Source organism: Odocoileus virginianus, chromosome 34 (genome assembly GCF_023699985.2).
Source record: "Odocoileus virginianus isolate 20LAN1187 ecotype Illinois chromosome 34, Ovbor_1.2, whole genome shotgun sequence".
Taxonomy (NCBI): Eukaryota; Metazoa; Chordata; class Mammalia; order Artiodactyla; family Cervidae; genus Odocoileus; species Odocoileus virginianus.
In genome coordinates this window covers 31039447-31067420 of record NC_069707.1, presented here as the reverse complement: position 1 = coordinate 31067420, position 27974 = coordinate 31039447, and the positions used below count along the sequence as shown (strand labels likewise).

The 27974-nt window shown below is 39.3% G+C and overlaps 1 protein-coding gene across 1 annotated transcript; it reads right to left on the bottom strand.

Moving 5' to 3' along the window:
- Positions 1-7985: 7985 nt before the first annotated feature.
- On the bottom strand, positions 7986-27741 carry VNN2 (vanin 2). The gene is made up of 7 exons (XM_070461397.1): positions 27494-27741; positions 27243-27373; positions 21251-21443; positions 17321-17609; positions 15234-15607; positions 13542-13712; positions 7986-8596 (listed from the first exon to the last, which is right to left on the bottom strand). Exons 1-7 carry the CDS (start codon positions 27704-27706, stop codon positions 8405-8407), a joined length of 1563 nt encoding a protein of 520 aa, XP_070317498.1. The 5' UTR covers positions 27707-27741; the 3' UTR covers positions 7986-8404.
- Between the last annotated feature and the right edge of the window lie 233 nt (positions 27742-27974).

The following is a 27974-nucleotide window of genomic DNA, read 5'->3' as shown; positions in this document are numbered from 1 at the left end:
TAGAATTACATAAGACAGATGAATTGCTTTATAATGAGAAGGAACTTATTTTCTTGTCAGGTTGAAATTCTACCTGTTGCTTCGCTTGACCTGACTTTCTGAATAGACTCAAAAAGAAACAAAGGAATTTCCCTTCACACTCCCTAATTCCAGAAAATATATAAACTTTTTATTATTTTGAAATCAATAGAAACATGTTTCAGATAATTTTTTACCAGGTATGGCTAATAATGTCTTGCCTCATATATATATATATGAGGAGTAGGAAGTGATTATGGATACAAGTTGTTTAAACAAGGTTTGAACTTAAATATTCAAGTACCTAACTTGAATGACAGTTCAAAATTATTATGGCATTAGGATATTTAGAATCTAAAGTTCTGTATTAAAATAATTATGCTTTTATTAATAAATATGTAAGTTACAAAATTTTAAAATAGAGAAGGGCCCCTGGAAGAATGTCTCTAAGAGTTCGTTGGCTCTCCCCAGGTCTTTAGTTCCAACATCCATTACAAACCTGCTCTCCATTTTTATTGTCAGAAACCTGATTCTATGACCAAAGTTACTCTACCAGGCTCACCATCAGCCCTTCTGACTTCACTCCTAGTAACCTAACTTTCAATCGATACTGCAAACCATAAACTTTCCTTAACCCTTGCTTTCATTAAGTAAAATGCTTCCCATGTGTATATCAAATCAAGGCAATTACAGCATTCTCCCATTCTGTCCCATTTTATCTTTCCTGGTCTTAGCCAAGACCACCCTTCTTTTTATATTTTAATACATATACTACCACTCTGATCCTGGATTGATTCCTCGCTAACTCCTGCCCCTCCAACTCAAGTTTCTCACCTCTCACCTTTGTTGTTCACTTCCCTGAACTCTGAATGCACTCATGGTCAATAGCCACAGTGTTAGTTTCCATTCTTTATTCTAGCCCCTATAGCAGATCCTTTTCTACTTCATACCTTTAACTTCCCTCTATGAACTGATAACTACTGCCTCTATCTTTAGCTCAAACTTCTTTCCTGAATTCCAGGATTGTTTATCCAACTAAATAGACTTCCACAAGCTCCTACAAAGCATCAGTCCACTTGCCAGCATCCATACCTATCAATCTCCTATCTCCATACCATCTCCTATCCTCTCACTATTAATGACTGCTTGTGCCCCTCTCTAAGTCCATTTCCTATCTTTGTCCACCAGATCCCAAACACAGTGCTTTGTAAATTCTCTCTTCCTCCCCATCATGAATTTTTCTTTGTCTATTGGGTTAATTATCCTGTTGTATCCCCTACCCTAAAAAAAAAAAATCTACCCTCTCTTGATCTGACATCACCTTCTAGTTTCTGCCTCATTTTTTGGCTCCGTTGTACAACAAAATTTTTTACATGGTTGTGTCTCTGTCTTAATTCCTTCCCTCCCATCAGGATTTTGCCTCTGACTTAATCACCTTGTTAAGGTCACCATTGACCTCTCCTTTACTAAATCAGTTGGTCAGTTCTCATTCCAACTTCATTGCCTTCTTGGTTTTCTTAGAACACTTTCTTCCCCCACAATCTCCGGGTTTTCCCTTCTTCTCCATCCTCCAAACCACTAGCAAAGTAATTTTTTATTGAAGTACAGTTGATTTATAATGTTGTGTTAATTACTGCTGTACTGAAAATTGATTCAGTTACATACATATATACATTATTTTTCATATTCTTTTCCATTATGCTTTTATAGGATAGTGAATATAGTTCTCTGTGCTTTACAGTAGGACTTTGTTGCTTATCCATTCTACATAAAAAAGTGCAAAGTAATTTTTAAATTACTTTAGTAATTTTAGTTCATCATGATACTCTAAAATTCCTTGATGGGTCTTTTAGCTTCAGGATAAAGTCCAGACTTCATTTGTTCTTCAATGATCTGATCCTTGCCTATCTTTCTGGCCTCATATGTTTTGATTATCTCTCCTTTCTCTTCCTCCTTTTATGCTCCCCTGCCTCAAAATATTGGTCTCTGCTTGCAGCATGCCATTCTTCCTCATCTTTGCTGACATGACTAACTCTGCCTAGAATGTCATGATTGACTTACCCAGCTGGTAGCTGACAACTCTCTTGTCTCCCAAGGCAAAATTAATCCATCATTACATTCTGTACCTTTCATCATATGTGTTAAATAAGATGCTTGAATGCATGACACAGTGTGAGGTGTGAGGCATATTCCACTTGCTCAATACTTGATTATTATGATGAGTGATAAAGATGACGCTCTGTCTCCTCTTCCAGACTAATTCTTGGAAAAGTAGCTTTTGTTTTGTTCCTTATCACCATCCAACACAGGATCTTCACAGTCAGCTGTAGGAATCTAAAAAAACATTGTTGGACCTCTTAAGGGGCACAGGGAGACATCCACAAGAATGATCAGAGAAACTTTATTTATAATGTGAAATAATATTCAGTTCAGTTCAGTCACTCAGTCGTGTCTGACTCTTTGCAACCCCATGAACTGCAGCACGCCAGGCCTCCCTGTCTATCACCAACCCCTGCAGTTCATCCAGACTCATGTCCATTGAGTCAGTGATGCCATCCGACCATCTCATCCTCTGTCGTCCCCTTCTCCTCCTGCCTTCAATCTTTCCCAGCATCAGGGTCTTTTCCAATGAGTCAGCTCTTCGCATCAGGTGGCCAAAGTGTTGGAGTTTCAGCTTCAACATCAGTCCTTCCAATGAACACCCAGGACTGATCTCCTTTAGGATGGACTGGTTGGATCTCCTTGCAGTCCAAGAACTCTCAAGAGTCTTCTCCAACACCACAGTTCAAAAGCATCAATTCTTCAGTGCTCAGCTTCTTCACAGTCCAACTCTCACATCCATACATGACCACTGGGAAAACCATAGCCTTGACTAGATGGACTTTTGTTGGCAAAGTAATGTCTCTGCTTTTTAATATGCTGTCTAGGTTGGTCATAACTTTCAAGGAGTAAGCTTCTTTTAATTTCATGGCTGAAACAATATTAATGATAAGTATAATAAGTCTATATCCCCAAAGTAAAAAACCTAAGCAAAACCACAAAAAAAAGAAAAAAATGTAGGGACAAAGCCTGTTGAAACTGATGATTCAGTCAGCTGACCTTACCTTTTGACTCAGTTCATCAGCAAGAAATCATGTAAGTCCCCAAAAGCATATACTCAAGGTCAAAGATATGTGGCCACAAAGCCTGTGCTCTCACATGGGGGAGCCCAAAGTTCATCGTTTCAGCAGCCCTCCTGTAAGTGAAGAGCATGGCAGCTCAGAAGAAGCCAGAGGATGGGCCTGCTACTTTCTTTACTGAGGTCTGGGTGAGCGGCCATGAGAACATGCCTGGGATGACCACTGTATCACCACTGACTGCGTCCACGTTTTGTCCTTTACTACATTATCCCAGGGGGCATCGGTAGTTAAGAACCCACCCACCTGCCCGTGCAGGAGACGTAATGAGACTCGGAGAAGATCCCCTGGAGGAGGGCACGGCAACCTTCTCCAGTATTCTTGCCTGGAGAATCCCATGAAGAGAGGAGCCTGGCGGGCTACAGTCCAAGGGGTCGCAAAGAGTCGGACACGACTGAAGCGACTTAGCACATACGCACATTAGCAAACTTAGCCAAGATTTCAGGGCAGCAGGTTTGCCACGCCCACCATACTCATCAGTAGGAAAGAAGACAAATGAATATTGTCTTATCTGCTGTATCAGACAAGATGCAACCAAGAAAACAGACTCTGCACCAGTTATTTTAGGAGAATTTAATGTAGGGATTTGGTTACACAGGTATTTGATGACTGAAGGACAAAAAGGAACACAGAGGTAACAGAGGCAGTAACTGCCATTCTTGGCATTCATGAACAAAAGGAAAAGGAAGGAGTAGGAGCTAGAAGCTTTCCGGGGAAGCCTGTGGAGCTGAGGCTCAGACCCCTAGTGTGGGGCGCTCTCCAGCTGGTGTAAGAAGCCAGCTCCCCAGGGGAGGGCCCCGACAGAGCTGGGACTCATCTCTTAGGGAGACATTGGTTGCCGCTGTTATTTTTGAAGGAGGGCAATGACATCAGTTCTGGGTATGGGGAAAAAAAGCAGAACTAAAAGCTAGAACCAGCTCGTGTAACAAACGACTGCCGCCAGGCGCAGGCGCGCAGTACCGGCAAGTGGGCCAACCGGAGTCCCTCCGCGCCTCGTGCCTGTTGTGCGGTGTCCCTCTAGCGCCCTCTGTTGGCAGACCCTCCCAGGGAGCCGGGGGGGGGAAAAGGAGACACTCGTCTGCCGACCCTCAACCTCATCCCCACAAAGAAGAATACAGCCGTGGGTTTGGAGCTGAGACAATAGCTGAATAACCAGCACACTAATGTGATTGGACAACAGACACTGTGAAAATGCATGAAGTAAACTGATGCTGACTTGCATAGATTAAACTCATAATTCCTTATGCAAAAATAAGAAATATGCAGAATATGTGTAATTTGGTGCCATATATACAAAGTTTAAAAAGATGAAAAATAGTACTCAAATACGTTTATGCATATGTAATGAACTGCCAAGAAGTCGTAAGAATGATCAAAAATAATCTTAGGATAATGACTTCCTCTAATAAAAGCAGAAAACGAAAGGAGAAGAATGCATTTGGAAGGAAATGCAAAAAGTATCCACTCTGTAATATCTTATTCCATAAACTGGGCAGACGGTACATATTCTTTCACTTAATGTCTTGTACTATCCCTTTATCATTTTTTCTAGTATATTTGGATTTTTCTTTTACATTAGTATTTATTTGATTTGATTGAGGTATTTAATTGATGAATATGTTCCTAGCTATGAGGCATGAGTTAGGACTGACTAGTAAGGCATACATCTACCCTCCAGCTACACACTTCCTATTTTTATTTTCATGGGTCAAGAGCATGTTTATACTAGATGTCTCCCAGTAAGAGTAGATAATAAGCAATTGCTTTTACATCATGTCCAAATGACAGTCCTCTCACTAATTCACTGATATGTTCTATACATCCCTCAGATACGTAAATCTGAATTCATATATGGTCATATTGGAAGTATGGTCTGGCCAATGAAAGATGTATATCTCATACAGTAGGATCTACAGAATTATCATGTCCCAAATACAAATGGACATCCATTCTGGGCATCCATTCTCTCTGTTCTTAGTAATTTAACTTTTCTTTTTTTTTTTTTCAGTTCATTCAGCAGCTTTGTTTCAGGCATTGCGCTACAGGTTAGAAATACATTATGGACAGTAAGCATGATTTCTTCCCTGAGAAACTCATTTCAGTGTTAATTATATAAAATGTGATAATTTTTATAACATGATGTGTTACAAGTACTTACCAATGCTTGAGGCTTGAAAGAACTTAGAATAGATGTAAAATCTTGTAGAAATAATTTATTTTAGGCCTTATATTCTGTGCTTTAAAATCTACCATTCCTTATATTTTTAATTAAGTCTTAAAATTTATACTCTCTGGTGTTTTTGAATTCTAGCAAATGGAGCCTTACTTTTAATCCTGAAGTTGCTATAGTGGATCTCCTAATTATAAATAAGAGAAGGGCAAACTATATGCAGGTGGGTGGGCGATGAAAATAAAACAATAAAGCCATCTGAACTGTGTTTTATGTGAGGTCTGATGCCAAAAACATTAAATTCCTGTCCTATGGTAACTATGTGAGAGTCCTTATAAATTGTCTGTGAAAACACCCATTTTAGCCCTCTGGAATTCAAATATTTTATAAGTCTGTTATACCTGCCCTTAACTTACAAAGCTTTCTGGCTCATTAGTCATCCTGGGTAACTGTTTTCAAATTTGACCTTCTGATTCTAGAAGATATATAAACTGTTATATTCTTTATCATAAAAAAAGAATACTGGCCTCTTTTTTGGTTTCTTTTCTCTTTATTCATGAAGGGTTAAAAAAAAATCGGACTCTTAGAAAGCTAATCTTTAAACAGCATTATGAAAAACTCAAAATTATCAATATCCTAGAATGTTTTCATCATTTGATATTTCTTTATTTAAAAGATTAGAATCATAGTATAAAATGATCTAAGTATAAGAATTTCTGAGTCTCCAGCCAGTAGACCAAATTTCAAGAGTTTGACAGGAGTAACTGAAGGGTATTTTCTTTTTAATTAATATCTGAGATAAAAAAACAAAAGGTTCATAAGAGGAGCAGGGGAGCAAGGGCTTATAAGTCTTACAGTTGATCAAAGCTATCACCAGGGTTATTCAACTCATATTTATATGAGATGTCACAAATCTCTTGAGGACAAGTAAGTTAATATCACTCAGTTTATCCCTACTATTTTTCTCCTTTTATCTTCAAGGTGCATGGAAATTCTCTGGGAAGATTGTCAAAATATCTTCTTTCCTCCTCCAAATACTACTTCATGTCTCCAGATCCTGTAACTAAAGGAATCCTCTTCACAGTTGTTACTGTTTTCATATCCAAGTATCTTTCCAAGAATGACTTTGTTAGAGGTATCTGTGTGTGCCTGTGTGTTTGTGTGTGTATGTGTGTGTGTGGTATGACCAAATTTACATAAGCAATCCTCAGCTCTAAGATTTTTTTCATAACACTTATCTATGAAAAACCCAGGAGATACGGTCAGAATGGAGTTAGAGAATGTGAATGGACTTTTAAAAAGAGGTCAAAACAGGAAAAAAAAAAATTACCACTGGAAATCACTCATGTAGATGAAAGAGCTGACACCGTGACAATGGGTCAAAATGCAAAGATGGACTAAAAAAGGCAGAAAGTAGAGGTAATGATTATTGCAGAGAAGGCTGTGAATATATGTTAGAAATTACTGGACGAGATTGTATAAGGTCACCGGGGCAAAGTCACAGAGTGGCAAAGAGATCAGAGAGAATATATAGACCATGTCCCAGTACTTGGTACCTGGAACATAGTATGAAATCAACAAATGCTGTCTGAATGAAGGGACAAAAGACGGAGGGTGAGCGCTGAGGGGAAGCGGAAGCTGAAGAGAGAAACTGGGAACCTTGCTCTCCGTAACAGAGCATTTCAGGAAAAAAGGATGAGTGGAAACCAGTACCTTGGTTATTCCCTCCAGAACCACAGGAGACTCAAGAACGAAGGTGAGACAGAAAGATGTTTATCAAAGAAACTGGACTCTGACCTTAGATTCTTTAGAAATTAGGAGCTACTCCTTCAGGTGCATTTCCCTGAATCAAGGCCAAATGAAACTACACTTAAGTTGTTTGGTAAATAAAATGTGCGTGTGAAAACCACTGATGCGACATTGTAATGCAAACAATTTTACAGTCAAGTACTCTTAGTTTTCCTGGGGACTGGTGCTATTTGTTTTTCCTTCTTGCTTTTGCTTTTAATGAATTCTAGTATAGCTGACAACTCTAAATGTGAATCAGGGGAAGCACTGTCCCTTAGAATCTGTGAGGAAATCCTTGTTTATATCTTTCTCAAACCAGTGAGTTTAACTTCAGAGGCTGACTACCAGTCAACACTGAAACTTCTGAAAGTGAGATATGATTGCGCATGCATCATAAAACAGGCCACAAAACCATTGCATAATGTCTAACTTCCTCAAGCAAAATGGACAAATCTGAAATGTGCTATATTTTATGAAAAGATAAAAGAGCATACAGTTTTGATGATTTTGGAATATTACATACATGTACATTCCCCATCACTAAAAACAGACTACTCAATGTTGAAAACAGTGTTACTATTAACAGCCTTGGTCTCTGTGTTATGGTATTTGTGACTGTTAAATTATACCACAGACATTAAGTAGGACTATTTGGAGCTATGACTACCCAAGAAACTGGACTAGGTGTTAGTTTTTCTAGAACATCTCAAAACAACTTGTTTTGTTAAGATAAACTTAAACATTGGAGTTTACATTTCCAATGGAATTCTGATGAGTTTGTTTCCATCTGATTAGAAAGCAAATCCCCCCACAATCATTAGCACAGAAAACAATGAATTCAAGTTGTCTTTAATGTCAAATGGAATTCAGTCATAAGTCTCAGTTCCCCTCATTCCCATCATTACTGCTCTCTTTCAAGGCCGTCACTGCATTTAAAATGTCCCTGAATCTCTTCACTCTGCTCCTGCTAACACACACATAAGTAGACACAATGTTATACGGCAGATAAGGCTGGAGCCAGGATTTGATCCTCGTCTATCTGGCCCAAACATCAATCATACCATTATACCATACTGTGATATTTCAGCATAGGCAAAAAAAGAGGCAAAATTCCTGTACCCCTTAAAAATAATCCTTGATTATTTTGTTGAGGAAAAAATATTTGGAAATAATTGGTCTATACTAGTGAGCTAGTCATTCAATATTTCTTAGTAAATCTGAGATGAATCAATGACTATGATAAAGTGATGTTCTACGCCATCACAGTATACTGCAAGGTTATGATCATTAATAATGTGGGTATCATCAGGTACGTTGTTGCTGAGTTGCTGGTCCCGCCTGAGATGGAATGTGCATCCTTGGTGTACCATCTCCCAAAGAGCGACACTGTTAGGACAGGCTCAGATGATCCATGCTTGTTTACCAAACGCCCATCTTCTAGTACCTAAAGGAAAAGTGGGAAGAGTATAGCCAACTTAATTAAAATATACATTACATGCAGACTCATGATTTTGAAACCACCCTAGATATCACAGTTGATCAAGTAGGTTACTAGGAAAGGGGCCTGGGGAACTGGTGGGAAGGGTAGGGGACAGCTATTTTATATGTAAGGAAGACTAGAGCCATTCTATAAGGTTCAATAATTGAGTTTACACAATCAAATGTAATCTTTAAGAGAAAGTCAGAAATCATCAGTAGCAAAAATTTATTGAATCCAATTATATGCAGGATAACCAGGAGCCAGAAGAGTACAAATCTCACTCTTCTCTCAAGAAGCTTAAAAGTTAGTGTTCAAAACTGAGCAGATTCCAAATATAAAGAGAGAAATCAGTATAATAGTATCTTGGCAAGAGAAACAGGTATGTGCTTAGGAAGTCTGAGAAGGAATAGCTGAACTGGTCAGCTTCCCAGAGTGGGAAACAACCTCCTACAAGGAGGAGAATTTCTCCCTGGGGTTGTATGACGGAAGACTCTGTGCCAAGTGGAGATCAAGCATCAAAAGCTCATTCTAAGACAAATATGTGTGTGGCGGGGACTGGGGGGGCGCTGTGGGTGGCCTTCCCCAGACTCACAGTGTGCTAGGCAATGTGCGTGCTTTCTCATTCCTGTTTGGTTAGAACCAGTGAGATATTTGCCCCATTTTATAGGTAGGAAATTCAGAGGTTAACTGACGCACAAACTTGCATAATTAGTTTCAGAGACCAGTGCCGTGGTATGTAAGCTCACAACAACAGACTGTTAAATCTCCAGGAACTTTGACAGCTGGTTGTTAAGCATGGCTGTTCTTGAAATTGATCGTGGTGAGAGTATTTACACCATGATAATTGGCAAATGCCACACATCAGAGCTTTGCTTCTCCCTTAGAGAATGGCTTGTTACAATTTATAGTGCATCACTAGTTGAAGATTAGTGAAGAGAAGACTAAGGCATATGGTCAAAAAGAAAAGCAAGGGTTAGATATGCAAAAATTGTGAACGATCGGATCTCTCCTGAAGTCACAGAGGCTTCTCTGTAAGGGAGTAATGTATGCAAAATAATGGAACAAGAAGAAACACAAATAGACAACAGAACAAGAATAAAGAAAATGAATTTATAGAAAGAAACACAAATAGAGAGACAAGAGAACAAGAAATGAATTTATAGATAAATTATAGATAAAGAAAATGAATTTATCAGTTGTGGAAAGGACAATTTGGATGGGGAAAGAACTTAGAGGGTAAGAAATTAGATGCTTCATAACTAGAAGTAGAAAATAGCTAAATATCCTCAAAGATAATTATTGTGGTGACACATAAACATAAAAACACAGCTCACTAACAAGTTGCCAAATGCACAACCTGTTGGTAGTTAGTTAAGTGTTCATTGCTTCTAAATTGTTCCTTGCTAACTAAACTGTTCGTTAAAGGAACAAAAATGAAATACCAGAGGTATATTTCAAATTATAGTTGGGTGAAAGTTTGACACAAGTTAAACACAAATATTTAGTTTTCTTGTGACTTTTCATTCATATAGTAAAATCGTGTCTATGTTAACTTCCTTGGGATTAACTTTTCCATGTCAGTGATTGTATCTTAGGTTCTAGCTAGAATTTAGCATTTTTACTAGTTTCCTGTTACAAATTTTCCTAAAATATACCGTATAATTAATTGACCTCCTAAATAGTATATACTCAATATAATTTGATCTTTTTGATTATTCTCTTACACTGGGAGTTCTTACCCACAAAATTCAAATCAATCAATCAACCCACCAAAATGTGGGACTATGGAAAAATACAGGTCTCACCCCCAGAGACTCTGATTTACTGATCTACAATGGGGCCTGGTCGCTTACTCTTCCAGTCCGTCTGATAATATACCAGAGTTAACTTCAAATAGTAAAGCAATGTTTCCCAGAGTTGTGGTTGATAACACTTCATACTCTTAGCTAGAACTAGGGGTGGGGAAAAGATAAGAAGTAAATATACTGAAATCTCTGCAGAAGGCATCTTCAAAGATAATGTGTAAATATATGTTGATGGAGAGTCCACAACCAGGGAAACTGGGGAAACGCTCAGGAAAACACGGTTGGTGTGACTCTTGCAAAACTCTTGTCACCTACGATATTAGAACGGATATCTCTAGAAATAGCAGGTTAACATGATCTGCAAAGTTTCTAGAGAAAGAATAGCTAAAAGATAAAATTCTTGATCATTGGGTTTTTTTTTTTTTTTTTTTTATTGTTCATTTGGTTAGTTGGTTCTTCCTTTTGTCTTTCTTATGAGTTTACTTGGTGTCCGTTCCTTAGAACCTGATGAACTTCAGGGAAAGTCATGCCACAGAGAATCTATACTCGTAAAATGAAAACCACTACCTTAACTAGGAAACATCCTCTAAGGAACTGTTATACCAAAACCCCTGCTTGCCAGCAGATAAATGCCTCTTTTATAGCTCTGAGGAGTCAACACACAGTGTATCTCATTTCTTCTTTTTGCAGATGAGCTGGAGTAGATGCTGCTGCTAAGTCACTTCAGTCTTGTCCGACTCTGTGTGACCCCACAGACGGCAGCCCATCAGGCTCCCTGTCCCTGGGATTCTCCAGGCAAGAACACTGGAGTGGGTAGATGAGATATGGCCCAAATGATAAATATCATGTAAGTGCCTAATTTATTTATTTATTATCATTTTTGGCCATACCATGCAGCATGCGAGATCTTACTTCCCTGATCAGGGATCAAACCCATGCCCCCTTCATTGGAAGTGCAAAGTCTTAACCACCGGACTGCCAGGGAAGTCTCTGTAAGTGCTAAATTTAAAGGGTAGATACCACCCCTCCCTCTCCTCCCTCCTTCTATCCAAAAATAAAGGGTCAGTGTCCAAGGACAGGAGGTAGCATGACTAATTCTGAGAATTTTGAGTTGAGATCAACAAATTAAGTGCTTAACCAGTTACTATTTTGTTTTATTCTCTCACTGTTTTCTACTGCCTAAAACCATTTGTGATGAAAAGTTTAAAATCTTCATCAACTAGCACCACCAACTTCTTCAAGTATATTGATGTGATAGTCACATGGCATCTCGGACTTTGGAACTTTAATGTGATCTGGAAAACTCCAACTGTTTTTTATCTTTCTCCCATGGATGAGACTCTTTTGTGAGATAAATGTTCTGTCCTATTTTGGAGTAAATCCTCAAAGAGATACAAGTCTAAGAGTACATGGCATGGGGAAAATTTTTCAAAATAGTACCCAGAAAATTAGATTGTGTGTTGAAATGGCAAGGCTTATCTAGGTGGGATGTGTGGTGACAAAGGAGATCCAAGGGGGAGGGCATGTATGTATACATATAGCTGATTCACTTCATTGCTCAGCAGCAACTAACACACCATTGTAAACTAATTATACTGTAATTAAAAAATAAAATGAATGGCAAGGCTTACGAGACACAGTGTGCACATACTACTAGACTCCATGTCTTCCTAAGCTTTCCTGAGTGAGCCCTACCCTCCTTTCTTTCACTTCCTTGAATTCGCAGATAATTTCAATTTATCGACACATGTTTGTGCAAGGCTAACAAATTTTAACTATTGGATTTCAGTTCCAGATCTCTTACTTCAGATCTGATCATGGTTTTCTGTAGTTGGCACCAAAGGTTTTATTCCAGCCTCAATGTGCTCCCGAGATTCTCTGCCTTACTGGGTTCTATGGCAGCCAAGGATTCCAGTTCTCTGAGTTTCCCAGCCTTAAGGCTGCACTGTATATTAAACTGTTGGTGTCACAGAATTAAACATTTTTACAAATATGACATATTCCAATCTGATAATACAAGCAGACACAGATATATAACCATAAGCAGTCTGCAATTTTAAAGATTCCCTTGCTTGATGCTTTGGATTAATTAGCTTAGATTCTATTTTTCTTTTGTAAAAACAAAAAATGCAGTGATTTCATTTAGGTTTCTAAAACTCTGCCACCATTTGTCACAGTTTGATGAAGACATTGAATTCCAAACTTGTGAAGTGTGTGTATATATGTGTGTGTATATGCACCATGTACTAAGTAGCAGATATAAACCTGCAGAATCTTAATTTTAATTTGAGACCAGCTTAATTTGTGGATGAACTAGCTATGACCACTGTGGTTTATGAAATAAATACTTGATTTTCTATTTGTCTTCACATGTTAGAAAAAAGAAATTAAAACTCTGTAAGTAAATATTCTGCAATGAATGGTTCCTCAGACTTATAGGCCTTAGGTATCTTGTGTTGTTCCAACAAAGTGTCATCACATAAGAATTAGTTGCTGTAAGTTACAAATAAGGTCACAAACCCACCCCCCTCTTATCCATACCCTTTGCAATATGATTTCACAGCTCTTCCCATTGAGAGTTCTGCATCATTTATTTCTTCACCCTGTGAATCTACACTGGTCATGTGACTTGCTTATGGTAGATGAAATATTTGCAAACACGGTCCAAGCAGAGACTTAAAAAGAACTTGCCTATTGTGTTTCTTTCTCTATTTATGCTCTTGGACTCTTTCATTTAACATGTGGACAAGCCCAGGCTTTCTGGAAGATAAGGGACCACAGAACATGCCTCCAGTCATTCCACCTGTTCAAGACATGGCCATCACCAACCAACCAACCCCAGCCAGCTCACTTGCTAGCAGCAGATGCATGAATGAGCCCAGCCAAGATCAGCTGAGCCCCTTCTAGTCCAGAGGAACAGCTTAGTCACACCCAGTTCACAGCACCAGCCACAACATCAGGCTAAAGAATCGGTTATTGTGTAAAGCCATGAAATTTTGAGGAAGTTTGTTACACAGCAAAGGTTAACAGAAACTGTTTTCTTAGCCTGTTTTGTCTGACTTCAGAAGACAGATAAAATGAAGACACTCTTAGAATTCTCCTACCTCAAATTTTTCAGGTGCTAGCTTGATTTTAGAAAGTAGCACTTCAGGAAAAACATACTCTGTTCCAAATGTACCGCTTAGGGAGAACATTTCAAATCTCGTCAGAGCAGTTTCTACTGGCCGTCCACACGTTGCCAAATTAGTAGATCCGCATTTCAGCACTGTGCATACCTGTGTAGAAGAGATGCATATTAGCTCCAACACCTTGCATCTAAGTTACTTGTAGAACTGTTGACTCAGTTTATAGCAAAGAAAATATTTTCTCCATTTGCTAAAGGGATTTGGATCATATAATTACTTGATTTATTGGAAATGGCAAATGATTAAGAGCCAACCCACACATCCAGGGCAACCAGTGGGTTGAAAGAAAGAAGCCAGTTTTCATAATAGGAGAGAACAAATCTGACTCCATATTGGATCTGGTCCTTTTACTTTAACCTTTATATTCTAGTGCTTTTCTACAAGTTAATCACTGAATGGAGACGGGTGCGCTCAGTTGCTCAGTCATGTCCAACTCTTTGCATCTGCTTGGACTGTGCCTGCCAGGCTTTTCTGTCCATGGAATTTTCCAGGCAAGATTACTGAAGTGGGTTGCCAGTTCCTCCTCCACGGGATCTTCCTGAGTCTCTGACGTCTCCTGCATTGGCAGGTGGATACTTTACCACTGTGTCACCTGGAAGCCTCAATGGAGGTTGCCTATAAGCTTAAATTATACATAATGAACTGTCTCTGAGAATTGTGCATGTAATAAGCTAAAATACCTCTGTTTAGCTCATAGGGAATATCTAGACTAGGTCCACTTATGAATGACTACAAGAAGAAAAATTTTACATTTCCCTTCCAGAGTCTGACTAGAACCAGGACTTTACCTTTTTCCCTTTCAGTATAAAAGAAGCCTGACTTCTACCTCAGGAAAGACGGTTCTTTGCGACACTAGTCCACCACCTCAGTCTGCTGGCTTTCCAAATAAGGTCACTGTTCCTTGCCACAACAACTCATATCTCAATTTATTGGTCTGTCCCACAGTGAGCAGTACAAGCTTGAATTTGGTATCAGATATAAACCATTCATCTGGCATGTCAGAAGATGGCATTTGGTCCAAGAAAGTGGAACTCTTTGGGCAACAGAAGTACTAAAGTCAAAAGAATGATTAGGATTTTGACCATCTCTCTCTCTCTCTTTTTTTTTTCATATCTGTTTCCTTAGAAGAAAGCAATGAGGAACAGAGTATATTAATAAAATGCAAATGCGTAGCCAACACTATACAAAAAGCTTGCACTTTAAAAATTTGTCATTGGAAGGGCAGGAAATGACTAGGACCTATGGTTACAAGAGCAGTTAAAATAAAAATGATATCCCTACTTATTGTTAGTTTTAAAAGTTAAAATAAGGCTTTATATTTAGATATGTCAGCACAATTACTTAAGGAAGTCACTTAAATATGTAAGCTAGTTCATTAGTCAATTAGAAAATCAGGTTAATATTTTTTTAATGTGTTCAAAGCAAGCAATCAGATGATACTTAGCTCCCCTGCAAATATCATAGGATTAATCCCAAAGCGTGTGTGTGTGACACTGGCAATGCATGGAGTCAAGCCACGAAAAAGCACTGGATTCCCTGGGACAAATATGAAAAGTTAACCTTGGAATTTACTCACACCCAAACACTTGTCTTCACTTGAGTTGAGATTACCTGCCAATATTCTCTTCTCCTTTGCCCATGAAGTCCTGCAAAAGCTCCTAGAACATACACTTCACTCCCCTCCTGTCCTAACATCCTGTAGCTTAGATGACAGCAGAACTCTTTTTGACACACGGTAAGGTTTCCTGCACTTTCAGAGAGCTTTGTGAAGTTGAACTCATCGCGGGAAATAAATCCCCTGAAGGAATTTTTAGCTCCTGGAAAGGGTGAGATGGAGGTGGCGTAGGCACTCCAATTCACGGCTGGTGGGTAGGTCAGGGAGTTCCGAGGATGGGAATCCACCTCCGCAAAGAGAATCTTTCCTGACTCTGTTTCCATATCATGATGGTAGACTTTGGGAGAGCTTGGTGCATAGATACCACTGCCTGTGAATGGAAGACAAGTCTTTTAAAAACAAACAAACAAACCCAACACCCCCAGTTTCCCCATCAGAACTGAGCATATGGTCATGTCACAAGATCAGTCACGAGACGGCACAAGGCATTGAACACCCAGGTACTTCTTCTATTCTCCACTGGAGGAGATTAAAAATTGAATGATCAGTGGTCTCATTCAATAAACTTTGAACATAATTTATTACCATAACAGAAAATTAAGCCAAATATTAAAACCACTGAATCATTGAAGTTTCTGAGATGTGCATGCTAAGTCACTACAGTCGTGTCTGATCCTCTGTGATCCTATGGGCTATAGGCCACCAGGCTCCTCTGTCCATGGGGTTCTCCGGCCAAGAATACTGCAATGGGTTGCCATTTCCTCCTCCAGAGGATCTCCCCAACCCAGGGATAGAACTGGCATCTCCTATGTCTCCTGTATTGGCAGGCGGGTTCTTTGCCACTAGCCCTTTGAGACGTAGGGAAGGTGACATAAAAGAACAGTCCCTCCTGCTCTCCATTGTGGTGGTTTTCAAATATGTCCAAAAATTCTTCACTATTCCTCTCTCCAATGTCTGGATCTAATTTGTTTAACCTTGAGTGTGGGCTTGACTTAGTGACATACTCCTAATGAATATAATGAGGTAGAAATAATGGCTTGTGACAAGTGATACAAAGCTGTGCAGCGTTCCCCTATCTCTCTCCATCTTTCTCTCATTACTAGCTCTGGAGAAAGTCAACTGCTATATCATGAGGATACATCACACAGCCCTATGGAGAGGCCCATCGACAAGAAATGAAAGTCTCCTGTCAACAGTTATTGAGAAAGAGAGGAACTCTACCAAGAGCCATACGAGTGAGCCATCCTGAACGCAGACCTGCCAGCCCCAGTCAAGTCTTCAAGTGACTCTTAGCCCAGGCAAAGGCTTGATGCAACCCGAAGAGATGGCCTGAGCCAGGACCACCCAAGCTACTCCCAAGTTCCCGACCAGCACAAACTGTGAAATAGCAGATGTTTGTGGTTTTACGCCACTTCCGCTTTTTACTTTTTGAGTAATTTATTACACAGCAACACATCAATAACACGCTCCGCTGCCTTCACCAGTTTTAGAGCACATCTTGTTCAGTTTCCTGCTTCGCTACATACTTCTACTGCTGGGTAGTGACTTAGGTCCTGGCTCACGCTGTGAGACGCCATGGACTGCAGCCCCCCCAGGCCCTCTGTCCATGGAATTCTCCAGGCAAGAGTACTGGAGTGGGTTGCTATGCCCTCCTCCAGGGGATCTTCCCGACCCAGGGATCGAACCCAGGTCTCTGCATTGCAGGCAGATTACCACTGAACTACCAGGGAAGCTCTTGCTACCTACTAGCTGATGCCTTTGGCAGGTTACTTGCATTTTTGTGTGTCTCAGTTTTCTAATCCACAAAACCAGACTGATAATCCTCAGCCCACACATAAAGTTGTGAGGATAAATGAAATAATACACATAAAAGTCTTAACACAGACATAGCTATTATACGTAGCTGTTGTTATAACAGTAGCTCTTCTTCTTCTTCTTCTTCTTTTTTTTTTTGTGAACAGATACAAGCTTAGTGAGAAGTCCCAACAAAGAACTAAAAAAAATTACAACAGGTCATATCCAAAGCATGAGTTTCTCTCCATTTAGAAATATAATCTGCAAACCTCATCTAGTCATGGATTACCTGTCATTTTTAGGTTGACGTTATGTATGTTTGCTGCAAGAAGATTAACTCTCATTCCCATTGCCCATGCTGAATGAAATTCAATAGCTGTCAAAAGGGGCAAAACGTTCATCCAAGCTGTGGGAAACAATATGGTGTCCACGTGGAAATCTTTCACCAGGGTCACAGCAGGATCACGGAAGAGAATATCAAAGCACGTGAAAATGCCAAACTTTCCAAAGGTGGTATTGAAAGTCACCAACTCCGGCTTTTCGGGGACATCAAACTGAAGCTCACGGTAGAGGTGGTACTGTAATAAACACCCAGGATAAAACCAGAAAAGCCTTGTTTACTGAAGAGACGACACATGAAGACCTTCCAAGTTAGTAATTACCTGCTCAACAGTGGGAAATCTATAGAAGGTGAATGCCACTGGTGATTGGAAGCTAACTTTCAAAGAAAAATAAGGAGAGATACAGTTTCTCTCTGTCTCTCTCTGTCTCTGTCTCTCTTGCTCTCCTTTTCTTTCTCTTTCTCCCTCCTCTTTTCTCTCCTTACCTGCCTCCCTCTCTCAATCAGGGCCAAATATCTCCCCATAAATTGCAAACACTATGTGCTTCTTGAAAGATGAAGATTTACATCATTTTTCTTTGAGTCCCTGGTACCTAAAAATACAATTGTCGTTGTTACTTAGTTGCTGAGATGTGTCCAGTTCTTTGTGACCCCATGGACTATAGCCCGCCAGGCTCCTCTGTCCATAGGATTTCCCAGAAAAGAATACTGGAGTTGGTTGTCATTTCCTTCTCCAGGGGATCTTCCTGACCCAGGGATTGAACCCGAGTCTCCTGCATTGGCAGGTGGATTCTTTACCACTGAGTCACCGGAGAAGAAGAAATATAATAGATACACAATAAATATCTGTTAAGCAGGTGAGGGAGGCCCCATCCCTGTTTACCATGTCCCTTCCAAAGTAATCTCAGGGACTGTTATCCAGTTTTGAAAATTGTTGTTAAACACAAATGTTTTATTTCATTCTGATTCCTTCCAAGTAAGGTTGAGAAACAAACCTAGTCTAATTTGCTAATAAAATAGCTTAATAAAATGATTTGCAAAGTAGGAAAAGCTGAGAGTTAGAAGCAAGACTATTAAAACTCCTCTCAATGTTTATTTTCTATCTAAAAAATTTTTAATTGAAATTTACTAGCATTTTAAGAATCAATCGACCAAAGTACTCTTATCAGATCCATATGTCAGAGGACATCGGTCACAAACTGTTCTCAGGTGCCCTGCTGGGAGGGTGGGAGCTTCTCACTTTAGGATGACTCAGGTCCTCACTAGCTGCCCACATCCTGTACGCTGCGCCATCCTGCCATTTACTGGGTCTGGTTAACTGGATTGATCAACTATGTTTTCAGTTTAACTAGGTCAACACTTACAGAATAGAAGAGTAACTGCAAAAATAGCCTTTAAAATGATACTAACGATGCAAACACGGTCTCCAAAATAACAAAAATGACATTTCTATTCCTAACGTGAGACACATTTTTGAGAACATGAAAGTTTAATTACATTTGAAAACAAGTTGACAGACCCACAAGATTACATAGAAAACTTTTGGAAAGTTTTGGGTCTTATTTATAAATGCACCAATAAATGCATAAATAAATGTAAACATATTTTTAAGGACTTGTGTTAAATTCTTTTTCATAGAGGTATATGATCAAAAACATTTGAAAATCTCTGATGCTATATCTTTCTTCTTGATTAAAATTTATTTGTTACCTAGGACTTCCAGGAGATAATTTCTCCACTCAGAAGATTCTGAGGTTCCAATATAAGATGATTAGAAAACAGAATATGGGACAGGAAAAGAGACATTCACATGGACCTGCACACCCCATATTCATGTAGAAGTTCAGTCTCTCTCCCTGCCCAATTTGGTACAAAATTATGGCTCTAGGTTAGTTTATTCCTTCAGGTTATTTTACTCAGATTTTAAAGTAAAAATTTTATAATTTGACCTTAAATCAATAAAAGGATAATTAAATCAACTGGTATAGAAACTAAAAAAGAAAGATCATTTTTGTAACTTGATAGAAAACAAAGAAATTGCCTTCTATGAAACTGATTCATACAATATGAAAACATCTTTTATCATTTTAGTGTTAAATGGCATCCAGGTCAGAAAGCAACAGTTAGAACTGGACATGGAACAACAGACTGGTTCCAAATAGGAAAAGGAGTACGTCAAGGCTGTGTATTGTCACCCTGCTTATTTAACTTATATGCAGAGCACATCATGAGAAATGCTGGGCTGGATGAAGCACAAGCTGGAATCAAGGTTGCCAGGGGAAATATTAATAACTTCAGATATGCAGATGACACCACTCTTATGGCAGAAAGTGAAGAAGAACTAAAGAGCCTCTTGATGAAAGTGAAAGAGGAGAGTGAAAAAGTTGGCTTAAGGCTCAACAATCAGAAAACTAAGACCATGGCATCTGAACCCATCACTTCATGGCAAATAGATGGGGAAACAGTGGTTGACTTTATTTTTTGGGGCTCCAAAATCACTGCAGATGGTGACTGCAGCCATGAAACTAAAAGATGCTTACTCCTTGGAAGAAAAGTTATGACCAACCTAGACAGCATATTAAAAAGCAGAGACATTACTTTGCCAACAAAGGTCCACCTAGTCAAGGCTATGGTTTTTTCAGTAGTGATGTATGGATGTGAGAGTTGGATGGTGAAGAAAGCTGAGTGCTGAAGAATTGATGCTTTTGAACTATGGTGTTGGAGAAGACTCTTGAGAGTCCCTTGGACCGCAAGGAGATCCAACCAGTCCATCCTAAAGGAGATCAGTCCTGAATATTCATTGGAAGGACTGATGTTGAAGCTAAATTCTAATATTTTGACCACCTGATGTGAACTGACTCATTTGAAAAGACCCTGATGCTGGGAAAGATTGAGGGCAGGAGGAGAAGGGGACGACAGAGGATAAGATGGTTGGATGACATCACCGACTCAATGGACATGAGTTTGAGTAAACTCTGGGAGTTGGTGATAGACAGGGAGGTCTGGTGTGCTGCAGTCCATGGGTTCACAAAGAGTCGGACATGACTGAGCGACTGAGCTGAACTGATTGGTATCCGGATGACAGTCATCTCAGTATCCTTTGTATCAATATTAAAATTATTTGTTTTATATATGCAAAAACTTTATCTTGATCCTGGACTTACAAAACCTTTCTTACAGATCTCAGTCTACAATTTAATCCACATTTCTAAAATGTCTTTTTTTTATTGCTCTCTTTTAAAAAATATTGGTAACATCGTATTGACAAACCTAGATGAAAACCCTTGACAATGTATTAAAAAGCAGAGACATTACTTTGCTGACAAAGGTCCATCTAGTCAAAGCTATGGTTTTTCCAGTAGTGATGTATGGATGTGATAGTTGGACCATAAAGAAGGCTGGGTGCTGAAGAATTGATGCTTTTGAACTGTGGTGCTGGAGAAGACTTGAGAGTCCCTTGGATACCAAGGAGACCAAACACATCAATCCTAAAGAAAATCAACCCTGAATATTCATTGGAAGTACTGATGCTGAAACTGAAGCTCCAATACTTTGCCATCTGATGTGAAGAGACAAGTCATTGGAAAAGGCCCTGATGCTGGAAAAGCTTGAAGGCAAAAGGAGAAGAGGGTGGCAGAGGATGAGATGGTTAGATAGCACCACCGACTCAATGGACATAAATTTGAACAAATTCCAAGGACTAGTGAAGGACAGAGAAGCCAGGCAAGCTGCAGTCTGTGGGGTTGCAGAGTCGGACATGACTTAGTGATTGAACAACAACAATAAAACATCGTATTATAAGGAAATGAAGCTCTATCTCCTAAACACAGAATACACCCTTCTCAAAGGAGGCTCCATTTTACACTCACCCCCTCTTACCTTATGGTAACGTGCCACCAGCTTTCCCTTTTTATCATACACCACGTTGGTGTTGTATTGATAATGGCCATTAGAAGGACACCTGGTATGACTGGAATTACATGGTTTTTTGTCACCCATATTTGCCACGACATAGATAGAGTTGTTCTTGGCCAGGCAGCTGAGTCTTGCTTGTACTGGTGTATGACCAAATCTAAATCAAATTTTAATTAAGACATTTCAATGTCAAAGAGAGAAAGGCCAATACTGTATGATATCACTCATACATGGAATTTTTAAAAGTCAAACTTGCAGAAACAGAAAACAGAATGGTGGATATCGGAAGTTGGATTGTGGGAAATTGGGGACATGTAGTTTAAGGGAACAAACTTGTAACTTATAAATAGATAAATCCCAGAGACTGAATGCATAACATAATGCTTATATTCATATATATGCATGTATGATCAACTTTAAAGTCACTATGAAACTAGGTCTGAATTTTCTCACATACACACAAAAAATACTAATTATGTGACATGATAGAGATCATATTTAGAAGTCACAAGTTATACTTGGTGAAGTTTTTCCACACTGTATCTATTACTCCAGCAATTCATTATTCACTCTCTTGTAGCAACAGTTTTCATCTCTTCAAGAGATCACTCCATCAACACACACATATACACTAGTACCTCTCATCTGTGGGAAAAAAATAAAATAGAAACCTCTCTTGACCCCCACATGCCCTTCTAATTTATTTTTTCCTTAGGTCCCTAGGTTCATAGGTCCCTCTTAAAATAAAACTCCCTGAGATAGCTGGCCCTCTTTCTGGATCAGCCCATCTTCTCCCATTCTCTTTGGAAGTGCCCAGATCAGGCTTCATTGCTATCGTCCCACCTGACAACCCCTACTAATGCAAGTGATGACAGCTGCATCTTACCTTATCTTGTACCACTTCTGCATCAGCTGATGGAGTTACACCCCCCTCCTAGAAACACTTCACCCCACCTGTTGGACCCCTCTCTCGTCCTCCTACTCACTGGCGGCTTTTCTCCATCTCCTTTTCTGGTTCCTCCTCTTCTGCCCTGAGTCTAAACATTGAAGTTTCCTGTGGCTCAAGCAATAGATTGCTTCTCTTCTCTAACTCATTCCATAGGTGAACCCATCTTGGTGTTAAATATTGTCTCTCTATTAGAGATAAGTTTCTCTTCTTTTTCAAAGGGAATTTTATTCTTTTATTATTTCCAACAATAATCCAGCTCCTAAAGTCTTGAATTTAAGATGTATTGGGGAGTTTGGTTCTTGGTAGTTTGGGAATAGTTAAATGAGCTCTCTTTCTGGGTCATGGTGGCAAGGGTGTCTCAGTTTGTTAGTGGTGCAATCCAAAGTTACATGTGTTATTCCGGTGGTGGAATGCCACTGGAACCCCCTGGAAATGGTAGCACTCTTAGCCACTGGACCAAGGCCAGCTGTGAGGGCCATGACCTTTGGACTCTGGAGCTTCCAAGACAATTAAGTGACAAACAGCAGAATAAAAAAGAAGGGACATGATCCTTCCATTTGTGCCTTTCTTTTTAGCTGTGACTCTGTGCCCTTACGTAGCGGTTATGCAAAATAGCCTATAATTCTTATCTTTGGATTTGAAATGAGTGTAAAAAAGCATGTTCGCATGGCTTATTGAAAAATCTGACTACTCTGTCTTTACAATGAACAGAATAACTTTATATGATGAAAGTAATGTTTTTGTTCTTACTGTAGAAATACTTTTTTTCAAAGTTTGTACATGATTAAGGACATAAAAAATGTACTTGACAGGTCTCTTGTTTTACCCAGAATAAAGAATATGCAGACCTGTGGTTACATCTGTGACTAGATCATTCTTTGAGACAGTTCTTCCTCCTCTGAGGACCAAGATTTTTGCTCTTTAACATTACTGACCAGCGTGGAGTTGGCGTACCTTTGTGCGTGCTCAGATGGTTAGCTGTGTCTGATTCCTAGTGACCCCATAGACTGCAGCCTGACAGGCTCCTCTATCTCTGCGGCTGTACTGGGGTGGGGAGCTGTTTCCTCCTCCAGGGGATCTTCCCAGTTCAGGGATCGAACCCATGTCTTTTACGTCTCCTGCATTGGCAGGCAGATTCTTTACCACTAGTGCCACCTGGGAAGCCCAGCATAGCTTTATAGATAAGTTATCAATATTACTTGAGAATAGTCACACTAAATATGAAAGGAATAGAGTGAGCGCCATGTCAGGATATCTTTTATAAACTAAGTATGATTATCAATATTTAAAAATGCAGCTACTATTCTTGTGTAGATGATAGATATTGTTTTATTTCCTAAAGCTTAATAGGTTTGAATATGGACTTTATTTATAGAAAGCAAATAGGAGGAAATCTATAAAAGCATGTCTCAAAATAATTATCTATTTATCCATCCTATAAACTACATTATGACATGTGTTTCATTGAGAGCAATGTGATTTGAAAAAAAATGAGATTACGGGGGACCCAGATTTACTTAGATATTTATAGATGGTTCCTGATTTGAACTGCCACTGGCAAAGTACATTCATGACCTCACCAATAAGAATCTGATAAGATTCACTTTTGATTTTTAGAGCACAATTAAGCATTCTGGAGCTTGCATTTAACAGGCAGTTTAAATTCAAACCCCCAGATGACTCTTTCTCATGACTGCATTTCTTCTTCCTTACTGTAGGTCTCTAGACATTTGCTGGTTACACGGGTGAATGAGTGAATGAATAAATGAAAAGGAATGGATTATCCATGTTAGTAAATCTGATTTGAAAATGTTTTTCTCCCTGATTTTCTACCTCCAACCCTGACCTTGTATTTCATGCCAGACTCAAATATATATCCACCAGGGTTACATCTCCACTTGGATGTCTATTAAGGTACAGCTCAAACTTCAGATGCACAAAATTGATTTCCTAAGTTCTATCCCAGACTTGCTATTCCTTCATTGCTCCTGTAGCCGACCAGGACCCTAGGGGACCTAACCAGGACAGCTTCCCCCACCCCACCCCCACCCTGCCCTGTCTTCTACCTGTCTCTTTTTTGTAGAAAAACTTTAGTCTCCCAGGCCTCCCCTGAGTCACAGAAATTTAGCTCAAGAATTAATGACTGGAAGAATGTAAAGACATAGGAACAAGAAAATAGCAGTTGGGCCAGGAGGACTGGTAACAATTTAAACAATAGATCAACCATACAGGAGCACAGAATGTTAGGTCTTCCCCTGAGGACATAAAAATCAGTGTCTGACACACACTCCTAGTTGTTTTGCAGACACTAAAACCCTCACCAGATGGAAAAAGCTAAGTGCATGAAGGCCATGAGCACGTAGCCCCCAGTCTGGCTGGAATCTGAGGATTGACGATGTTAACCCCTGTGACATTACCCTATTACCTCTCCATCAGCTAATCAGAGAATTGTGCATGAGCTGATCACACACCCTGCAACTCTCTTCCTTACCTTGCCTTTAAAACCCTTCCCTAAAGACCCAGAGGGATGGGATGGAGAGGGAGGCGGGAGGGCAGATCGGGAAGGGGAACACATGTAAATCCATGGCTGATTCATGTCAATAAATATTATTTAAAAAATAAATAAAAAAAATAAAATAAAAACCCTTCCCTAAAATCCACTGGGGGTTTGGTTCTCTTGAGCATTAGCCACTGGTACTCCTGGCTTGACACTGAACTTTCCTTCACCACGACCTTGTATCAGTAGATTGTCTTTCCAATGCCTGGACGAGAGAAACCAAACTTGGTTCACAAACACTCCCTATGTCCCTAAATGGCAAGTTTGTGTCTCCAACTGCTTAGGCCAAACATTTGGGAGTCACTCTTTTGTTTGTTTGTTTGGAGAATTTTGTTTTGGCTGTAAGGCATGGCTTGTGGGATCTTAGTTCCCTGGCCAGGGATTGAACCTAGCCCCCTAAAGCAGAAGTCTGTAGTCCTAACCATTAGCAGTAATCTTTTGATGTTGGACTACTTTGTTTACTTTTATTTGTTTGGTTTTATCTTGGAGGTGGGAGGTGTTGCAGAAACCCCTATATATCTTGGTTCCTCACTTACCTCTTTGGAACAGTCCAAAGATGTATCTGAGCGGCTGAATCCCAGGCTTAAGGCCTTGGTAAAGTCCCAAATAAAACATAATTGTCAAATTTTAGATTGTATTTGTTTTTTTCAGTCAACACCCCTATTATTATCTCTAAATGACATTCTATATGATAAATGAGTTTGTTTACATCTATCTTCCCCCACAAGAATACTCATGAGCCATGGGGAGGGCAAAGACTTTGCTTTAATAAGTGCTATATCCCCTATTCTTAAAATAGTATCTGGTACATAGCAGGTGCTTAATAAGTAATCATTAAATGAATTAAATGTGACTACATTGGATGACAACGCAAAACCATTTTCTTTCAAAATTTCTTTTTTGTAGCATAGAGCTATGAAAGAGGTATTTACTAACCACCTGGAATAGACCTGTCCTCCAGCCTTCACCATGTGGCTCTAGTGGTAAGAACGAGCCTGCCAATGTAAGAGATGGGGGTTCGATCAGGAAGATCACCTGGAGGAGGGCATGGCAAACCACTCCAGTATTCTTGCCTGGAGAATCCCATGGACAGAGGAGGCTGGCTAATGTCCACGGGGTCAGAAAGAGTTGGATACAACTGAGGCAACTAAGCATGCCAAGCTTCACCAGTTTTCATAGCTACTGTGATCTCTGACTAGCCCATAAATTGGCCAAATATATATATATATTTTTAACTAAGGAATCCATCTCGCAATCCTACTGTGAGATGAAAAACGAATGGGTTGTCCTCTTCTCAAAACTTCTAGGCAGAAAGGCTGTCCAGCTGATGTCCCTTTTCTTCCACGGCAAAGACCATGGGGAGCATCAGCTCAGAACAAGAAGAACAGGAAAGTGGGGCTGCCGACTGTCATGGAACCCTATATTCTCCTCGTTGTGTGGCTAAGCTCTTAGAGCTGAGGAAAGCCATTTTCTGATAACCCCTACATAAGCTTCAGACTTTACAGTAGTGCCTCAAAAAGCATGGTATCCATAATCCCCAGCAAAAGCATGGCAGAGGAATGTTTAATAAGCTTAATTTGAGGTACCAGAGTGAAAAAAAATATAAAAGGGTACGAGATGGTGAGAGGATCTGAGAGTTGAGAAAGAATGAGTAGGAAGTATAGAAGTGTTCAACCTGTACCTCAATAATTCAAGCCTTAGTAGGTAGTAGAAGTTATATATTAATATACATATATATTAAATATTTTATATTGGAAAGTTTCTAAATTAGTTTTTCCTAGAAAAATTAGCTTTACGATCCTAGGAAACTGCAAAATGTCAAAGCATAAAGTCTTATGATTTAGATCTTTCTGCATGGGAAACAGATTCTAGAGTAGAGAGACGATGAAACTGAAGTCTGATACCATCAACAGAGACCTTGGAATATTTTCCGAACACAACCCACTGTCCACTTCAGAAAGTAATTTATTATTTATTTTCATGAGATTGCCTTCCCCTTAGTTTCTAATCCCAATGATAAATATCTTATTTATATATTTCTCCAAATTTGATAAGCATATTAGATTACAAATAATTGTTAAATGGTATCTAAGTACAATTTTAAAAAATCAAACGAATGTCTACATATATATAAAACTTATACACATATATGAACAGTTAGGATTTATCATTTTCTGTAGTAAGCATATACATTTTAGAGAATCACAGTACTTTGTACAAACAACTATGACTGGGACTTCCCTCACGGTCTAGTGATTAAGAATTCGCCTTCCAGTGTAGGGGAGGCAGGTTCTATCACTGGTCAGGGATCTAAGGAAATAAGACTCCACATGCTGTGGGGCAATGAAGCCCAGGCGTCACAACTGGAGAAGTCTGCATACCACAACAAAGACCCAGCATGGCCTAAATAAATAAATAAATTTTTTTTAAAAATGGGATACTTCAAATACCTGCGGGGGTCTTGACATGGAATCCAGTTCACCTGAGGATCTGGGATATTCTCCAGATAAGGGAAAATGGTTTCCCTGGTAAATTTCCATCCATAAAGTGCATCTTCTGGGGTCACGATGATCTGAGCACCCTGCTCAAAACAAGTTAAATCAGAATTATTTCTCTATGTATGTAGACAATTCAACACTCCAGTTTTCATCAGCTCTCATGCCTGTCTTATGAATTATGATTTGCAGAAATAAAAGAATACCTGCTCAGCTGCCTGCTTAATTGCCTTCTCCAGAATATCTATGTTCTTGTTCATGAGGAACAAGGCCTCATCCGGAGAAACAGGTGTTTTTGTATCGTTTGGCAGTATGACAGCATGTTCATACACTGCAGCTTTAAAAGTATCCAGAGCACTGACATGCAGAATTATTAGGGCAAACACTGCCACGGAGGTTTGTAAAGAGGAAGTGATCATGGCTAAGGGATCCTGAGTTCTGCAAGTGAAAGTAACATTCATGCAGTATTTATAGAGGAAGGAACATTTATGTAACATGTGACTGCCAGTTCTTATTTTATAATCTCATGAATATTATGTCTCATCATTTCGGAGGAAACAAATTTCAGTTCCATGAATACAATCAAAAAGTATTACAAGGACTGTACAACATGTACTGTTGATAAAGTGTAATGACAAATTTCAAAAGAAGAATTCAAATATAACACAATTGTACCCTTTTATTAAT

Bases quoted from the DNA above. Each gene is read 5' to 3' on its own strand.
- VNN2 (XM_070461397.1), bottom strand. From the start codon at position 27,706: ATGATCACTTCCTCTTTACAAACCTCCGTGGCAGTGTTTGCCCTAATA. The intron at 27,374-27,493 runs GTATTCTTTTAT...TGTTTTGAGCAG, and splicing joins TTAAGCAGGCAGCTGAGCAG to GGTGCTCAGATCATCGTGAC. The intron at 13,713-15,233 runs GTAATCTCAACT...TCTTCTACACAG, and splicing joins GGAGAAGAGAATATTGGCAG to GTATGCACAGTGCTGAAATG.